General features: G+C 46.2%; 1 protein-coding gene across 7 annotated transcripts in view; it reads left to right on the top strand.

Moving 5' to 3' along the window:
- The window catches only part of ST3GAL6 (ST3 beta-galactoside alpha-2,3-sialyltransferase 6), a 97,957-nt gene that overhangs the window by 59,684 nt on the left and 18,054 nt on the right, over positions 1-20,219 (top strand). For 6 of the 7 annotated variants that reach the window (XM_037908470.2, XM_037908453.2, XM_037908460.2 and 3 more), the window contains 2 exons: positions 1,541-1,604; positions 15,637-15,732. In XM_037908470.2, coding sequence (XP_037764398.1) covers positions 1,541-1,604; positions 15,637-15,732 — 160 coding nt within the window. The remainder of the gene's footprint in view (positions 1-1,540; positions 1,605-15,636; positions 15,733-20,219) is intronic. The other variant, XM_037908474.1, reaches the window with a different exon arrangement.

Here is a 20,219-nt window from a genome sequence, read left to right as displayed (position 1 = left end):
GGTACAGAGAAGAGCAACAAAAATGATCAAGGGTGTGAAACAGCTTGCATATGAGGGGAGATTAAACAGAATGGGACTTTTCAGCTTAGAAAAGAGGTGACTAAGGCGGGATATGATAGAGGTCTATAAAATCATGACTGGTGTAGAGAAAGTAAATAAGGAAGTGTTATTTACTCATAACACAATGAGTAAGAATCACTAAATAAAATTAATAGGCTGCAGGTTTAAAACAAAAGGAAGCATTTCTTCACACAACACATGGTCAGCCAGTGGAAATTATTGCCAGGGGATGTTATGAAGGCAAAAATTAAAACTGGATTCAAAAAAGAATTAGATATGTTCATGGTGGGTAGGTCCATCAGTGGCCATTTGCCAAGATGCTCAGGGATGTAACCCCATGCTTTGGGTGTCCCTAAGCCTCTGTCTGCCAGATGCTGGGACTGGACAACAGGGGATGGATCACTTGATGACTGCCCTGTTCTGCTCATTCCCTCTGAAACACCTAGCACTGGCCACTGTCAGAAGACAGGATACTGGGCTGGATGGACCTTTGGGCTGACCCAGTATGGCTGTTCTTATGTTCTTGAATTCTTATGGTGTAGCGAGATAAGAGTCAAGTACTACTAAATTCTCATCCCAGCTTTGCCACTTACTGACTGTGTGACCTTGGGCGAGTTGCTTAAGTCCAGACTTTTAAAGGGATTTAGGCATTGCATGTGCAGTATGACAAGGCCAAGTGACTTAGACAGCTAAGTCCCATTTTCAAACATGATTTAGGCATTTGTAGCCCGATTTTTAAAAGTGTTTAGGCATCAAAAGATAGGCATCTAAACGCTGTTTAAAAATCTGGAAGGAAGACAATGGGATTTAGGCTCTTAGGTGCCAAAATCACTTGGAAATGGGTCATAAGTGCCTTGCAATGCTGACTGGAGCAATCCCTACATACCTTTAAAATTCTGGGCCTTAATCTCTCTGCGCCTCAGTTCCCCATCTGTAGAATAAGGGTAATATCCTTTCCCTACTTCACAGTCATATTGGGAGGATGGATTCATTAAAGACTTCGAGGCACTCAAATGCTAATGATGATCAAAAGCCATTCAGTTACCTTAGATAGATGAAATGGCTAACAGTGGACCTTTTAAGATGCCATTTGCTGTTCTGGTCCAGGATTCTGGTCCACCATATTTACTGTATTCATCTGTGTCTAATAGTCTCAGATCTGTAGTCTCTGAACATGAATCCCGTTCTGTTCTCAGACCCAGGCATGCATGAGGGAGGTAAGGCAGCTGTTTATCCTGGAGGAGCTGTAATAAAACTGTATTGTGAACAAACATATAGTCTGAAATTATGGCAACGTTCTGATTCTATTTTCTGGGCAGACAATGAATGGACAAAAGCTATTCTAGCTAAAAATGCTGTGGTCAAGGTGACAGGTTTCAGAGTGGTAGCCATGTTAGTCTGCATCAGGTATGTTTATTTCTGCACTGTGAAGCACTGACCACTTTCATTTGAAACCCTTTTTTCACTTTCTGCTTTCTAGAGAGTTATTTTCACCTAGCCCTTTCAAGACTGCATAACTGCGGACTATTCAGTGAAGATGATGGGTGAGGTTGTTTTTTGTTTTTGTTACTGTTCTTGTGTTTTACAATGTAACTGTCAGTCAGAAAGTGAGATCAGTGGAGTTATTCTGGATATACAGTAGTTTGAGATCAGAATCCGATCCACTGTATATATTATATACAATATAATAATATATATGAATGGTCCCACTGTATAATTAAGCCCAGTTTTAAATTCAGGTAGGGTCAACATTCAATAATTATCTTCTTGTGGGTAAACTTAGAATCTTGATTTTGTTCTGAAGAGGGTTCAGTGCTTTAGGGGGTTGCTAACTGAATATGGGCCCTTTGCCCTTAAAGTCTTATTGACCTTAGGGAATTGCAGTTACTCCTGAAGCCCATATTATGACTTTCCTATTGAAAAGTCTGAGTGTAGGCCAGCCTAAGAAGATTTTAGAGCCAGTTCAGAAGGCAAGGTTGAGGTGGGTTTTCAACAGGTCAACAACAATGGCCATGTCTATAATGGAGAAATTTACCAAAAAAAAATAAAAAAATAAAAAAATCTAGTAGTTCTAATACAGATTCAGCTTCATTATTATGTGCCTAGTCTCTTCCCCTATGTTGAGCCCCGAAAGACTGTCTCTGGCAATCCAGTGATTGATAGGGAATGGGGATGGAATGGAATACACTCTGTGGATTGCTCACTGACTACCATGTATTAGGTTTTAGCCTTTGAGGTCTTCTGGGTGGACACCACTTTTTCTGGACTTTGATTTCTTAGTAGGGTCGCATATTTTCAAACTAGCTAACCACACTCAATCACCAAGCAACATACACGTCATTGTACCCCACACACCAAACAAGGTGTAGTTACCATATTTCTGGTTAAGGTGGAAAGTACTACATAAGTTTTGATACAAAGAATATTAATGCTTATTGTACTTTATTATTTTGTTTATGTCTCTTTGTCCTCAAAGAAATTAAGCTATAAATTATTGCTCTGCATCAGAATGCCAAGGGCATATTTTAAACATACTGCTTGGACTCTGTATATTGTAACTTAAGAAACTGGGGGCTAAGCCCAAGCTTTTAGCTTATTTTAGGCCCCTGTTTTAAACATAGGAAAATGGTCATTTTTAACACTGGACCAATTTTTTCCCCCAGGGAGCTCTCAATTTAAAAAAAAGCCCTCCTGTTCTCACTTACAGGTGGTCTGACATCAGGCAGTCTCAGTCAGGGAGGTGAGGATCAAGGGCCAGATTTGTAAACTATTTAGGCACCTAAGGCTGCCTGTTCCCACTAGCTTCCTATCTGCATCTTTAGGCGCCGATGTACTTTAAAAAAACCTGGCCCCTAGAGACCAGTGCAGAAGCTGCTCATAGGGTAGAGGAGTGGCAGCTACTTAATGGCAGAAGACTTTGCACGTTGAAAGAACATGCTGCTGCTCAGTGGCATCTTGAAGGAAACAAACCCACAGATGTTGGTTCAGAAGATCATTATATTCAGTAGTGTCTATGGTGACTATGTCAAGAGTCTTAGTCATTTTGATAGCAGAGCAAAACCAGGTAGCAAAATTAAATTTAGCAATTCTCACTATAGATCAAAAGTAATACAATGGTTGTTTATCCATTTAATGTTGTTCTCCACTCAAAATTTGGTGTGTGTGTGTAATGTTTAGAGGGTTTTTTCATTTTTGTTGCAGTATTATAGATTGTGTTTATACTACTAATCAGTAGTGTGGTTACTTAACAGACAGTAGTTTAAATAAGCCTAAATGTGATGACTAGGTGCTACGTATTCTATTTTAATTAATCTAATTTGTGCGGTATGTACAGAGCATGAATCACTATAGTATCTAAGACAGGGGTGGGCAAACTACAGCCCACAGGCTGCATATGGCCCACCAGCCGTTTTAATCCGGCCTCGAGTTCCCTCTGGGGAGCGGGGTTTGGGGCTTGCCCCGCTCCCGTGCTCCACCCAGGGAGCAGGGTCAGGGGCCGCTCCATGCAGTTCCTGGAAGCAGCGGCATATCCCCGCTCCGGCTCCTATGCGTAGGATCAGCCAGGGGGCTCCGCATGCTGCACCCGCCCCAAGCGCCACCCTTGCAGCTCCCATTGGCTGGGAACCACAGCACGAAGAGCCACCTGGCCATGCCTCTGCATAGGAGCCAGAGTGGGAACGTGCCGCAGCTTCCGGGAGCTGCTTGAGGTAAGTGCTGCCTGGAGCCTGCACCCCTGACTGCTTCCCGTGCCCCAGCCCCCTGCCCCAGCTCTGATCCCCGTCCTGCCTTCTGAACCCCTTGGTTCTAGCCTGGAGCCCCCTCCTACACCCCAAACCCCTCATCCCCAGGCCCACTCCAGAGCCCTCACCTCCAGCGGGAGCCCTCATGCCCCAGCCCAGATCCCCCCCCCCTCACACCCTGAACTCCTCATTTCTGGCCCCACCCCAGAGCCCGCACCCCGACCCCCAATTTCATGAGCATTCATGGCCCGCCAAACAATTTCCATATCCAGATGTGGTCCTTGGGCCAAAAGATTTGCCCACCCCTGAACTAAGAGTTCTGGGTATATGTGTACGTGTATATAAGATACTGTAGTATACAACATTAATCATTGGAAAGAATCCTCAAAAGCCCTATGTAGAACAGCAATTAAGTAATTAAACAATTTAGTATTATTGCAATTTAGCCTTGTTTACTCAAAATATACAGTGATTTGTCCCGTAATCTTTCTCATTCTGGTTCAGACATTATATTTGTATAAAGTGGACCATGGCCATGAAGACATGTACCTCAAATCTGTATAAAAATAAGCAAATTATATGGGATACGGTAAAACTGTCCAGAGTGAAAAGGGGAGGGAAATGGTGTTGTGTTTTTTTATAGTGATGAAGTTTTGAAATCCAGTCTTAACTGAAATGCATATTTTGCAAAAGCCTATTTTGCAAACCCTGCCTCAAATTAGTAGTCCTACTGAAATCAGTGGAATTACTGACTTGAGTAAGGGTTTGCAGAGTTGAGCCATAGCTTTGAAATGCTGCATTGCATGTACTTTCAAGCATGCCAGTTCCTTATATGGGATACTTATATTCATGATACTTACTTGTTCTCTCATCAGAACTCTTATTCAAATCCTGGCTTCCATTAGCAATAAAAGTAGCTACTATAAATGCATTATGCAATAGTAAACATTTCTTTTCCACCCATCCCTTGCCAGATAGCCTCAAAGAAAATCATATAAACTTCTTCACAACCTCCTGTTTAGGGAGGCTGAGATGATGCAGTGAAATAGTGGAATGAGTCTTCTATCTATTTGGAATGCCATGCATAGGAAGGAGCTCTCCCATAGTACTTTTAAACTTTAAAGGCCTTGCTTTCATTTTAAAATTAGTCTTTTAACATTGGAAAATGCAAGAAGAGGCACTTTACAATAAATTAAATATTTAAATTAAAATTAAGTTTTTATAACTTCAAATTAAGAGGCTCCCCAGCATGATAAATCCAAGATTTTGTGTGTGTGTGTGTGTGTGTTTGGAGAAAGGAGACATTGCTGGACACATGAGTAACCCAGATATTAATATAACAGAGCAGTGGTCCTTTAGATTTCTGGTCTCCCAATGTGTTAGACACAATTATTTATCCCCTTCTCCCACTACCCCCTTTTTAAATATGATATTAGTAGACAGACAGTACTTGAGGTTCAATTTACAGCAGTTATGGTTAACTCAGAGCACACGTACTGCCAATTAACTATTAAGAGTACTTGCTAAAACGTCCTAGGAATAACTAGCTTAAAAATGGCATGTTTGATACCTGGAGCGTGGTCTTAGCAGCCCATCTGTTTCCATGTCTGCACTGGAAGAAGTTGTCCTTTAATCAAAGTGTCTCTGATCAAAGTCTAGTCCTGTTACAGATGTCTCCAGTAGTCTCTGCTACATACTCAAGGCTCCTATGAAACAGAATCAGGCCAAGAGCAGAACATATCTACGATAAAGCAACAACTATACTGTATAATTTTAATCCATTCGCTTAAACCATTTCCATCATCTCTCAAAAGTAGACAGTGATCAGATGCTACTGCACACACTAGATAAGGAGGATAAAAATAATGTAGAAACAATTTGCATATGCTAGACCTCCAGTTGGATTTAGCCTATTCAAGCCCCTTAGTATAGGCAGAGCTGAAAAACTGGTCTTCATGATTTGGGCGGTAATAGTTGTTGGACTCTGAGCTTGTGTATAGAACATCAAAGTATAATCAATCCACAAGTGACTTAGGGTATGTCTACACTGAGAAATTAGGTTGAATTTACAGAAGTCGGTTTTGTAGAAAGTGGTTTTATACAGTTGATTGTGTGTGTCCCCACACAAGTGCTCTAAGTGCATGTAGTCGGCGGAGCGTGTCCACGGTACCGAGGCAACCGTCGACTTCCAAAGCGTTATCCAGCAGTATATGCAGCACCAGAACCTGGCAAAGTGATACCGGGCGAGGAGGCGATGTCAGCGCGGTGATGTGAGTGATGAGGACATGGACACAGACTTCTCTCAAAGCATGGGCCCTGGCAATGTGGGCATCATGGTGCTAATGGGGCAGGTTCATGCGGTGGAACGCCGATTCTGGGCTCGGGAAACCAGCACAAACTGGTGGGACCGCATAGTGTTGCAGGTCTGGGATGATTCCCAGTGGCTGCGAAACTTTTGCATGCGTAAGGGCACTTTCATGGAACTTTGTGACTTGCTTTCCCCTGCCCTGAGGTGCAAGAATACCAAGATGAGAGCAGCCCTCACAGTTGAGAAGCGAGTGGCGATAGCCCTGTGGAAGCTTGCAACGCCAGACAGCTACCGGTCAGTTGGGAATCAATTTGGAGTGGGCAAATCTACTGTGGGGGCTGCTGTGATGCAAGTAGCCCACGCAATCAAAGATCTGCTGATATCAAGGGTAGTGACCCTGGGAAATGTGCAGGTCATAGTGGATGGCTTTGCTGCAATGGGATTCCCTAACTGTGGTGGGGCCATAGACGGAACCCGTATCCCTATCTTGGCACCAGAGCACCAAGCCGGCGAGTACATAAACCGCAAGGGGTACTTTTCAATAGTGCTGCAAGCTCTGGTGGATCACAAGGGACATTTCACCAACATCAAAGTGGGATGGCCGGGAAAGGTACATGACGCTCGCATCTTCAGGAACTCTGGTCTGTTTCAAAAGCTGCAGGAAGAGACTTTATTCCCGGACCAGAAAATAACCATAGGGACATTGAAATGCCTATATGTATCCTTGGGGACCCAGCCTACCCCTTAATGCCATGGCTCATGAAGCCGTACACAGGCAGCCTGGACAGTAGTCAGGAGCTGTTCAACTACAGGCTGAGCAAGTGCAGAATGGTGGTAGAATGTGCATTTGGACGTTTAAAGGCGTGCTGGCACAGTTTACTGACTCGGTTAGACCTCAGCGAAACCAATATTCCCACTGTCATTACTGCTTGCTGTGCACTCCACAATATCTGTGAGAGTAAGGGGGAGACGTTTATGGTGGGGTGGGAGGTTGAGGCAAATCGCCTTGCTGCTGGTTTCGCACAGCCAGACACCAGGGCGGTTAGAAGAGCACAGGAGGGCGTGGTGCGCATCAGAGAAGCTTTTGAAAACCAGTTTCATGACTGGCCAGGCTACGGTGTGAAAGTTCTGTTTGTTTCTCCATGATGAAACCCACCGCCCCTTGGTTCACTCTACTTCCCTGTAAGCTAACCACCCTCCCCACCTCCCTTCTATCACTGCTTGCAGAGGCAATAAAGTCATTTGTTGCTTCACATTCATGCATTCTTTATTCATTCATCACACGAATAGGGGGATAACTACCAAGGTAGCCCAGGAGGGGTGGTGGAGGAGAGAAGCACCAGGAGGGGTGGTGGAGGAGGGAAGGACAAGGCCACACAGCACTTTAAAAGTTTAAAACTTTAAAACTTATTGAATGCCAGCCTTCTGTTGCTTGGGCAATCCTCTGGGGTGGAGTGGCCGGGTGGCCAGAGGCCCCCCCACCGCGTTCTTGGGCGTCTGGGTGAGGAGGCTATGGAACTTGGGGAGGAGGGTGGTTGGTTACACACGAGCTGTAGCGGCGGTCTGTGCTCCTGCTGCCTTTCCTGCAGCTCAACCATACGCTGGAGCATATTGGTTTGATCCTCCAGCAGCCTCAGCATTGAATCCTGCCTCCTCTCATCACGCTGCCGCCACCTTTCAGCTTCAGCCCTCTCTTCAGCCCACCACTTACTCTCTTCAGCCCGCCACCTCTCTTCCCGGTCATATTGTGCTTTCCTGCACTCTGACGTTGTCTGCCTCCATGCATTTGTCTGTGCTATGTCAGTGTGGGAGGACAGCATGAGCTCAGAGAACATTTCATCACAAGTGCGTTTTTTTTTGCCTTCTAATCTTCACTAGCTTCTGGGAAGGAGAAGATCCTGTGATCATTGAAACACATGCAGCTGGTGGAGAGAAAAAAAAAAGAGGCAGTGGTATTTAAAAAGACACATTTTACAGAACAATGGCTACACTCTTTCACGGTAAACCTTGCTGTTAACATTACATACATAGCACATGTGCTTTTGTTCCAAGGTCGCATTTTGCCTCCCCCCACCACGTGGCTAGCCCCCCCCCCAGCTAACAGCGGGGAACATTTCTGTTTAGCCACAGGGAAACCGCCCAGCAGGAACGGGCACCTCTGAATGTCCCCTTAAGAAAAGCACCCTATTTCAACGAGGTGACCATGAATGATATCACTCTCCTGAGGATAACACAGAGAGATAAAGAACGGATATTGTTTGAACGCCAGCAAACAAGCACTGCAATGCTTTGTTGTACAATGGTTCCTGAGTACGTGCTACTGGCCTGGTGTGGTAAAGTGTCCTACCATGGTGGGTGGCATAAGGCTGCCCTCCCCAGAAACCTTTTGCAAAGGCTTTGGGAGTACATCCAGGAGAGCCACAAATGCCAGGGCAAATTAATCATTAAACATGCTTGCTTTTAAACCATGTATAGTATTTTAAAAGGTACACTCACCAGAGGTCCCTTCTCCACCGGGCAGGTCCGGGAGGCAGCCTTGAGTGGGTTCGGGGGGGACTGCTCCAGGTCCAGAGCGAGAAACAGTTCCTGGCTGTCGGGGAAAACCGCTTTCTCCACTTGCTTGCTGTGAGCTATCTACAACTTCATCATCATCATCTTCCTCATCCCCAAAACCTGCTTCCGTGTTGCCTCCATCTCCATTGAAGGAGTCAAACAACGCGGCTGGGGTAGTGGTGGCTGAACCCCCTAAAATGGCATGCAGCTCATCATAGAAGTGGCATGTTTGGGGCTCTGACCCGGAGCGGCCGTTCACCTCTCTGGTTTTCTGGTAGGCTTGCCTCAGCTCCTTCAGTTTCACGCGGCATTGCTTCGGGTCCCTGTTATGGCCTCTGTCCTTCATGCCCTGGGAGATTTTGACAAAGGTTTTGGCATTTCGATAACTGGAACGGAGTTCTGATAGCACGGATTCTTCTCCCCATACAGCGATCAGATCCCGTACCTCCCGTTCAGTCCATCCTGGTGCTCTTTTGCCATTCTGGGACTCCATCATGGTCACCTCTGCTGATGAGCTCTGGCAAGCTGCAGGTGACCATGCAAACAGGAAATTGAAATTCAAACGTTTGCGGGCCAGTGCATCTGAGTTGAGAGTGCTGTCCAGAGTGGTCATAGTAGAGCACTCTGGGATAGCTCCCGGAGGCCAATACCTTCTAATTGCGTCCACAGTACCCCAAATTCGACCCGGCAAGGCCAATTTAAGCGCTAATCCACTTGTCAGAGGTGGATTAAGGAAATCGATTTTAAGAGCCCTTTAAGTCGAAAAAAAGGGCTTCATCGTGTGGACGGGTGCAGGTTTACATCGATGTAACGCTGCTAAATTCGACCTAAACTCCTAGTGTAGACCAGGGCTTAGATAACCAACTTCAAAGTTCAGATACCAACATCGGATGCTTTACCAGTAATTCAGAGGCTGCCACTTTTTTATGATATTCAGCAGTATTTTCCAATTCTCTCTAATTTATCACGAATGGGGCTGGAATGTGTGTGTTTTACCAAGCTATAAATCTCACTGAATTTTCAATTAATTGAATACTGTTTAAGCAGTTGTACTAGAACTACGGATTAAGGTCTTAACTGCACCATGAGAAAAAAATAGAATTAACAAGCTAACAACAAGTACTCTAACTCTGCCAGAACACAGGCTCTGATCCTGAACTGGGATCAGTGCAGCTTGGAAGACAAGGTGCAAAGCCAACTATTCCTTCCCACAACGCTGGGGCTGTCCAGCTACCAACTGGTTCCGCAGTGCAAAGAAGAGCAACTTCTGGCCTGAGGGGCCATTTCAGCAGGCAGGCATTGCTGAGGTGAAGGAATGCCCTGGTCATGGCCCCTAAACCAAAGATTGGGAAAGGGGTGGCATGAAAATTACTATGGTAGCTCTATACCACTTGGGGATTCTGCTATAGAAGATGAGTCATTTATTGGCTGGTTAACCAAGCTTTAAGGACACTTTGTATCATCAGAGCAGCACAAAGCAGCCTTAATGGATGAGAGAGTGATGTCTGTAATTTTTATACCTTCACACCAAACAACCAGAGAGAATAATAAAAAACAAATGGGGTGAAGGGAGTGGGGGAGAGAAACAGTGGAGAAATCCACACCTGTCAGCTAAAGATCTGTTCATAAGTGATGACTAGTCTATCACACTGGCAAAAATCTTTAGGGCCAGATTCTCAGCTGTGCTGACTTTTTGGAATCTGAAAAGCCGAGAAGAACAATAGGACAGGTAGCGCTAATCATGCAAATAACAGACATTAACTACTACTTATATTGCCTGGGATATCAGGGTGGTGTGATCTATATTGATCACTTAAAGAGGCATGTGGCTGCTGTTGGCAGTTGAAAAAGGGCAGATTATTATGAGGTAACCGATTCGCATTGTTAGTGCTGCTCAGAGTTCAAAGTGGAAAAACAATTGGTGGAAATGTACACATCTCTCTCCCTTGCTGTGCCCCTTCCTTCTTGGTTTCTCCCCTTTCACCTTCCTCCTTCCCCCACTAGCCTTCTATCTCTCTTTTCTTTCCATCCCTTAGAGGCTGCCTTTCTGCTTCCCTTCACTTCCCTTTCCCATGCTGCTACTTTCCTACAACCCAGCTGGCTCACTTTAAACCCTGTGATATAACTAGGAACAATGGAGCAGAATTAAGAGAGAGGACATTTTTCCATCCCAATTTCTCCAGCAATGAAGGGGGTGCATCAAACTCTGGGATACATTCGTTTGCTTCATTGCTCAGGATATCTTAAAACTAGATGGGACAAACAGCTGGAAAATCTACTGTTGGGAGTTGTCTCTGTGTGTGTTCACTGCATGCTGCAGCAGACTCTGATAGAACTGCCTAAGAAGACCACAGTAGTGAAGGGGTCACACGACCCACTTCCGGACAGGTCACCCCACCCCGGAACTCGCCCTGATTGGTCAAATCTCCTCTCAGGACGAAACCCATCCTGATTGGTAGAGGGCAGTGGGAGGAGTTGTTAGAGGGGTCACATGACACACCTCGCATCCGGTCATGTGGCCGCCTCCCCCTGCCCTCTACCAATCAGGAGGGGTTTCAGCTGCTGGGGACCACCCCCCAGAGGAGATTTGATCAATCAGGGCGAGTTGGCTATGTGTGTGCGCTCCACCAGGTTTATTGTTGACAAAGCACAGTTTTAGCACCCCGTAGACTCGAAAGGGATACTAAGACATATATGCCCGTTACAATGGAGCAGCTCAGTGAATGGCGGGACTTTCTGTTCCCCACTTGGGTGGACAAAGACACATCCCTGTGACCCCTCTTTTATACACTGATACAAACAAGTTATATATTGCCCTTCTGATGTGGTTAGTTACCATCCTTTACCTTGTACATGTTGGTTTGATCAGAACATCTCTGTCACCCTGACCTTATCTTTAGGAGAGGTCAGTGTGTCCTATGTTATCTTCGGGGAGTGTGCTTATACCATACTTGGTATTGGGGTGTTCTGGTACTAATCTTCTGGAACGTGTTTACATGAGTGTCCTGTGCCTAGCACTTCTTAGGGCTGTTTGCGTTTTTGCAATACCAGCCTTATTCTTGCCAGGTTCTGTGAACTTGCACATAGGCTTTTTTTGTAACAGGGCCTGACTTCTGCTCACAGCCTGACTTTGCTTTATATCAGCAGGGCCTGACTACTTCAGTTCAGGCCTTTGGCCTTATACCAGGCCTCATGTCTCAGACTCTTTCTTTCTGTTACAGCCTGAAAAGATGGATAAAAATGACTAAACAGGCTTTCTCCATCTCTAACTTCTGTGATACCAAACCACACTGAATTAGGCCATTGGCTGGATGTTTCAGCTAAAATATTCATCAAGGAATCAGTTAATTATATTAACATTCAGATGGTCATCATTGGTGCCCTACCAAATTCATGGTCCATTTTGGTCAATTTCACGGCGTAGGTTTTTAAAAATTGTATATTTAATGATTTCAGCTATTAAAATCTGAAATCTCACAGTGTTGTAATTGTAGGGGTCCTGACCCAAAAAGAAGTTGTGTGTGGGGAGGTGTTGCAAGGTTATTGCAGGGGAGGTTGCGGTACTGCTACCCTTACTTCTGCCACCGCCAGCAGCGCACTGCCTTCGGAGCTGGGCAGCTGGAGAGCGGCGGCTGCTGGCTGGAGCCCAGCGCTGAAGGCAGAGCTGCCGCCAGCAGCAGCGCAGAAGTAAGGATGGCCTGGCATGGTGCGGCCACCCTTACTTCTGCACTGCTGCCTGCAGAGCTGGGCCCTCAGTCAGCAGCTGCCACTCTCTGGCTGCCCAGCTCTGAAGGCAACAGCGCAGAAATAAGGAAGGCACGGTATGGTATTGCCACCTTTACCTTTGCGCTGCTGCTGGCAGGGTGCTGCCTTCAGAGCTGGGGACCTGGCCAACAGCTGCCACTCACTGGCCACCCAGCTGAAAAGGCAGTGCAGAAGTAAGGGTGGCAATACTGTGACCCCCTCCACACAGCCCCTTTTGGGTCAGGACCCCCTGTTTGACAAAAGCTGGTCTTCCCCATGAAATCTGAATAGCATAGGGTAAGATGGGTGGGCAAACTATTGCCCGGGGGCCGCATCTGGCCCTCCAGACTTTTTAATCTGGCCCTCGAGCTCCCGCCGGTGAGCAGGGTCTGGGGCTTGTCCCGCTCCGGTGCTCCAGCCGGTGAGTGGGATTCGGGGCTTGCCCTGCACTGTGTGGCTCCCCGAAGCAGTGGCATGTCCCCATTCTGGCTCCTATATGAAGGGGCAGCCAGGAGGCTTTACACACTGCCGCTGCCTCCGCAACTTCCATTGCCCGGGAACCGCTGCCAATAGGAGCTGCGGTGGTGGCGCATGTGGACAGGACAGCATGCAGAGCCACCTGGCCATGCCTCCACGTAGGAGCCAGAGTGGGGACATGCTGCTGCTTCTGGGAGCTGCTTGAGGTAAGCACTGCCCGGAGCTTGCATCCCTGCCCCCTCTCATGGGCCCCAACCCCCTGCCCCAACCCTGATCCTCCTCCTGCCCTCCGAACTCCTCTGTCCCAGCCCAGAGCAACCTCCTGCAGCCTCAACCCCTCATTCCCAGTCCCACCCCAGAGCCTTCACCCCCAGCTGGATCCCTCCCCCCCTGAACCTCAACCCCCTGCCCCAGCCCAGAGCCCCCTGTGGCACCCTGAACTCCTCATTTCTGGCCCCACCCCAGAGCCCTCACCCCCTCCTGCAGCCCAATCCCCAATTTCATGAGCATTCATGACCCGCCATACAATTTCCATACCCAGATGTGGCCCTCGTGCTAAAAAGTTTGCCCACCCTGGGGTAAGAGCACACAAAAGACCAGATTTCACAGGGGGAGACCAGATTTCATGGTCCATGACGCATTTTTAATGGCCGTGAATTTGGTAGTTATCATTAGGCTTCTGAGCTAATACCCATTGCAATACGTGAGGCAGGTCACACCTTTCTTAGATCTATTGATTATCTGTTTGCAGAATGGTGAAAGTGACCATGAATTTGTTCGCATTTGGAAACTTTTCTTCACAACTGTGAAAGCTAGAAGAATTCTTTCCTTTTAATGAAAGTCTGTGGAAACTGCCGGAGCCACCAAAGAAGTGTTGGGATGGTGTGCCAGCCCTTTGCACCTCATTTCAAGCCTTGTGGCTGCTTTTTGCAAAATTCAATTTTCATAAACACCTACCCATTGACCTTTGAGATGTGTTACTGGCTGAGCAAGAATCCCCTGGTAAAGGAAAGGCATTTCCCAGTGCAGACATGGCTACAGAACAGCTGTTGAAAAGCTACTGTACAAGTGAGATCATTATAACTAAGGCTGTGAGTTGGTCACGGCAGTCACAGAAGTCACGGATTCCATGACTTTCTGGAAAATTCATGACTTTTATGCAGCTGCAGCATATGCAGCTGGTGCGGTTGATCCCAGGACCACCCAAGCAGCTGGCCCCGGGACCAGCTGCTGCGGCAGCCCTAGCACCTTAGCACCGGCCACTGCCAGAGCAGCAGAGGTGTCAGGGGCCTCGGAGCAGCGGGCAGCCAGAGGCCGTCAGCCCCTGCTGCTGGAGCAGGGCCCAGCTGTCAGCCCCTGGACCCTCCCGCCCCTGAACATCAATGCCCCAGGAGAAGCTAAGATTTAGTCAGGGGTATTTGTAGTAAAAGTCATGGACAGGCCAGGGGCCATGAATTTTTGTTCATTGCCCATGACTTTTACTACAAATACCCATGACTAAATCTTAGCCTTAATTATAACACTTTTTGACAAGGCCTGAGGGACATAGCATTGGCTCTTGTCTCACCTCTTCTGTACAGAGGTCGATTAAGGTTTTGGGGGGTACTTCCCCATCCCTTCTGCCTGAGGCCCCACCACCATTTTGCCTTTTCCGTCTGAGGCTCCACCCATAGCCCCACCCCTTTCTGATCCTTCCCTGGGTTGCCCCTGGAGGGTCCTCCCCATTCTGCCCCCCCCACCGCAGCCCCACAACCCCTTTTGCTCCTTTCTGCCCCCCCTCCACTCCAGCCCCAGGATCGGAGAAGCTCTATCCCCATGCCATGGCCTGGGGCCACAGCAGGGCATGAGAGCTCACCCAGTCCCAGGGCCGCAGCCGGGGTCTGGGTGCTGGGGTTTCCCCCCCTCCCCTGCTTTTCTGTGAGGAGCAGGGTCAGGCCCTTGGGCTTTCCCTGCTGCCCTGTGGCTTCTGCTGCGGAGTGGGTATGGTGGGTACTTGTGGGGAAGGGGGCGGCCTTCCCCCATCCTGTGGCTGCTGCTGCAGAGCAGGGTCAGGGCCTGGGGACTTTCCCTGCCCCGGCAGCCGGGGCTCTGGGCTTCCGCTGCCCGGCTGTGGATTTTTTCTGGGGCCCCTGGACACGGGCCCCATTGCTAATCCACCACTGTTTCTGTAAGCTTTATTTGTCAGAATTGTCTTTGGTCTGATTCCACCACCCTTGCTCTTGTCAAGTACTACTTTGCTAAATCAGTAGTCCCATTGAAAGAAATGGCCTTGCTTTGTATATTGAAGTACTGCTCAGTAGGCTAAATTACAGAACCTTAGTCATGTTGAGTAGTACCTTAACTTGTCAAATAGTCCTATAAAACCGCCTCCAAGAAGTGCCCTTTGTAGAGTGCTGTGCTATTTATTGATTAAATATGATCTGTAAATGCTCGGTGTTAGGTAAATAAGTCCTTGTTTCATGGCTATGACAGTTTCCGAAATAACTCAGTCGGTGTTGGGAATGTTATAATGCCAGTGTTTGACTTCAAATGTTGCTTGGGTGCTGATGGATACCCACTTTACCACACACAAATCAAATCAAATCCAGACAATGGTAACTAAACTAAAAATCCCACGCTAAGCCATATTCTGTTCTTGGTTTCTGTGCTACCCCTGAAACCAAATGCTCATAAGACAGGTACAATTTAAAGGAAAACATAATAGATTTGATATGTTTGATGAGCATGCATATTAAAGCTCTGTTTGTTCAACAGTGTTTTCTGTAGAAGGTGTGTTGTTGTTGGTAATGGAGGAGTACTTCGAAATAAGACACTAGGGGAGAAAATTGACTCCTACGATGTGGTAATAAGGTAAGTTGTATCTCTTCTTATAGAACAAAGTTTTTATGAGCTGCTTCGGAGTTCAGCTGTTATAGGTTAACCTGTTTAACAATAAAATTCCATTCTATCCTGGATATTCCTGACTACTTCAAGCAATTTGTAAAACAATAAATTGTGTGATATTATATTCTGTATAATTAACAGATAACATTGAGTGATGGTTAAGGTTGCACCAAGACCCATCTCACTCACCTATATCTTTGAAAACAGGGAAATAACAGATAAAAGGAAAAGTCTCTAACATTCCTTGCCACCTTCATTTTGCTGTTTACAGCTTTCTCCAAAGGGCATTCATTTACATCCTCACTGCATATAGAAAAGTAATATGTACCCCAACTTTATTCAACAAGCTGTTCACAGCGGCACTTAGGTCAGTGTAACTTATGTCACTCGTGTGTGTGTGGCTTATTCACACCCCTGAGCAACATAAGTTATACTCACATAAGTGGTAGTGTAGACATAGTCTCACATTCAATTTGTGACCCCCAGATCCTTTTCAGTAGTACTGCCACCTACCCAGTGATCCCCCAATCTCCTAAGTGCTTGCAACCCCTCCCAGCTTGGTGTCTTCCACAGATTTTATATGCATATTCTCCACTCCAGTGTCTGTGATGCTGGCTACATCACAGAACCATAGGGTTAGAAGAGATCGCAAGGGTCATCCAGTCTAACCCACTCCCAAAATGCAGGATTTATTGTGTCTAAACCGTCCAAGACAAGTCATAATTTAGTTTATGTACTAATATTTCCCATTCTTCCTGTTTATTCCCCATACTCCTTGTATTTCTCTATTGACATCTAGGATTTTGAGCAGATTCCCCCACGTATTTCCCTCTTGTTGCTCCTATGACACTATTGCAATTTTCCATGTCTCTGCCCCTCCCAACATTTACCTTCTGGTAAGGTTGCCCTTTTTTCCCCATGGGGTTTTGTCACCTGCCCCCTTTGAACCTAGTGTAAAGCCCTTCTCACTAGGGTGGTGAGTCAGTGCACAAAGATGCTCTTCCCCTTCCTGAAGTCCTGTGGTGGGGTGGTAAGCCCTATGTTGGATACACTGAATCTACCTAACGCCTCTGTCATGTGGAGATAACTCCTGAACTGTCTTCATAGCGTCTGACTTCATTAACGTGCCAGCCAGCACTACTCCTGTGTCTGCATTCTACTTTAGGTCATTTAGTAACAATATTGGCTTTGATTAGTAACATTGTATAATTTGTTACATCTAATATCCTGGGACTGACACAGCTGCAACAATACTGCAAACAATGTTCAAGCTATAACTTTTAAACCTTTATATAACTCTTTATACAAAATATGTTGCTACTTTTAAACAAACTCTATTTCAGTTTTCTCCTAGAAAAGAATTTTGCATTCTTCGTTTCATAGCTCAGAGTGCTATGATGGTTTTAAAAAGGCATCCCAAGAAAATGTCAGGCACCAGAAAAATTTTAATCAAATTTAACCCTAGCATAACTTTACCTGTCGTGGTACCACCACCAAACTTCTTCTTATGGTACTGATATACTGTTTCAAAGGTATATTGTGGTGTAAATTCAAACAGTGCTTTACAAATACAAGACATGCTCATTCGCCATCAAGAGCGTACAATCTAATGGCATTAGTTTGCAGACAGTGCTTTCTACAGCCAATAGTCGATCTCTTTAGAGTAAATAGGACCAGTCATGGTAGTGAACATTATGCTGCGTAGCAAATGTTTGCAAGGCCAGGCAGGCCCTGAGAGAGATGAGAAAAAAATACATGAAAATTCAGGGAAAGGAAAATTATTGCAAAGAAGGAAAGATAGCTACTTCTTCCAAGAATTCTGCTTTTAAGGAGGGTTTTGGAGAAGGGGGCAGAGGACTTGATGGACATGAAGTGATAGTGTTGTAGGCATTGCAAACAAGATAATAGACTAGGGGTTCTCAAACGGGGGGGTTGGACCCCTCAGAGGGTCGTGAGGTTATTACATGGGGGGGGGGCACGAGCTGCCAGCGTCCACCCCAAACTCCGCTTTGCCTCCACCATTTATAATGGTATTAAATATATTTAAAAGTGTTTTTAATTTATAAGGGGGGAGTCACACTCAGAGACTTGCTATGTGAAAGGGGTCACCAGTACAAAAGTTTGAGAACCCCTGTAATAGATGATGCAAAGCTTAGTGCAGAAAGAGCTGAAAGGAGCAGTGAGGGAAGAGGATTGGGAAGAATAAAGAGAGAGCTGGTGTTCTAAATAAAGCAGCACAACAATGAATCTAACTTTCCCCTTAAGTAAATGCTGTTTTTTAAAGGTTTCAGAGTAGCAGCCGTGTTAGTCTGTATTCACAAAAAGAAAGGGAGTACTTGTGGCACCTTAGAGACTAACCAATTTACTTAAGCATAAGCTTTCGTGAGCTACAGCTCACTTCATCGGATGCATAAAGTGGAAAATGCAATGAGGATGTTTTATACACACAGACCATGAAAAAAATGGGTTTATCACTTCAAAAGGTTTTCTCTCTCCCCACCCCACTCTCCTGCTAGTAATAGCTTATCTAAAGTGATCATTCTCCTTACAATGTGTATGATAATCAAGGTGGGCCATTTCCAGCACAAATCTAGGGTTTAACAAGAACGTCTCAGGAACAGTGGGGGGGCGGGGGTAGGAAAAAACAAAGAGAAATAGGTTACCTTGCATAATGACTTAGCCACTCCCAGTCTCTATTCAAGCCTAAGTTAATTGTATCCAATTTGCAAATAAATTCCAATTCAGCAGTCTCTCACTGAAGTCTGGTTTTGAAGTTTTTCTGTTGTAATATCGCAACTTTCATGTCTGTAATTGCGTGACCAGAGAGATTGAAGTGTTCTCCGACTGGTTTATGAATGTTATAATTCTTGACGTCTAATTTGTGTCCATTTATTCTTTTACTTAGAGACTGTCCAGTTTGACCAATGTACATGGCAAAGGGGCATTGCTGGCACATGATGGCATATATAACATTGGTAGATGTGCAGGTGAACGAGCCTCTGATAGTGTGGCTGATGTGATTAGGCCCTGTGATGGTGTCCCCTGAATAGATATGTGGGCACAGTTGGCAACGGGCTTTGTTGCAAGGATAGGTTCCTGGGTTAGTGGTTCTGTTGTGTGGTATGTAGTTGCTGGTGAGTATTTGCTTCAGGTTGGGGGGCTGTCTGTAGGCAAGGACTGGCCTGTCTTCCAAGATCTGTGAGAGTGTTGGGTCGTCCTTCAGGATAGATTGTAGATCCCTGATGATGCGTTGGAGAGGTTTTAGTTGGGGGCTGAAGGTGATGGCTAGTGGCGTTCTGTTATTTTCTTTGTTAGGTCTGTCCTGTAGTATGTGACTTCTGGGTACTCTTCTGGCTCTGTCAGTCTGTTTCTTCACTTCAGCAGGTGGGTATTGTAGTTGTAAGAATGCTTGATAGAGATCTTGTAGGTGTTTGTCTCTGTCTGAGGGGTTGGAGCAAATGCGGTTGTATCGTAGAGCTTGGCTGTAGACAATGGACCGTGTGGTGTGGTCTGGGTGAAAGCTGGAGGCATGTAGGTAGGCATAGCGGTCAGTAGGTTTCTGGTATAGGGTGATGTTTATGTGACCATCGTTTATTAGCACCGTAGTGTCCAGGAAGTGGATCTCTTGTGTGGACTGGTCTAGGCTGAGGTTGATGGTGGGATGGAAATTGTTGAAATCATAGTGGAATTCCTCAAGGGCCTCTTTTCCATGGGTCCAGATGATGAAGATGTCATCAATATAGCGCAAGTAGAGTAGGGGCATTAGGGGACGAGAGCTGAGGAAGCGTTGTTCTAAATCAGTCATAAAAATGTTGGCATACTGTGGGGCCATGCGGGTACCCATAGCAGTGCTGCTGATTTGAAGGTATACATTGTCCCCAAACGTGAAATAGTGATGGGTGAGGACAAAGTCACAAAGTTCAGCCACCCGGTTTGCCGTGACATTATCGGGGATAGTGTTCCTGATGGCTTGTAGTCCATCTTTGTGTGGAATGTTGGTGTAGAGGGCTTCTACATCCATAGTGGCCAGGATGGTGTTTTCAGGAAGATCACCGATGGATTGTAGTTTCCTCAGGAAGTCAGTGGTGTCTCGAAGGTAGCTGGGAGTGCTGGTAGCGTGGGGCCTGAGGAGGGAGTCTACATAGCCAGACAATCCTGCTGTCAGGGTGCCAATGCATGAGATGATGGGACTCCCAGGATTTCCAGGTTTATGGATCTTGGGTAGTAGATAGAATATCCCAGGTCGGGGTTCCAGGGGTGTGTCTGTGCGGATTTGATCTTGTGCTTTTTCAGGGAGTTTCTTGAGCAAATGCTGTAGTTTCTTTTGGTAACCCTCAGTGGGATCAGAGGGTAATGGCTTGTAGAAAGTGGTGTTGGAGAGCTGCCGAGCAGCCTCTTGTTCATATTCCGACCTATTCATGATGACAACAGCACCTCCTTTGTCAGCCTTTTTG

Source organism: Chelonia mydas, chromosome 1 (assembly GCF_015237465.2).
Source record: "Chelonia mydas isolate rCheMyd1 chromosome 1, rCheMyd1.pri.v2, whole genome shotgun sequence".
Lineage (NCBI taxonomy): Eukaryota > Metazoa > Chordata > Testudines > Cheloniidae > Chelonia > Chelonia mydas.
This window is presented reverse-complemented; position numbering and strand designations above follow the sequence as displayed.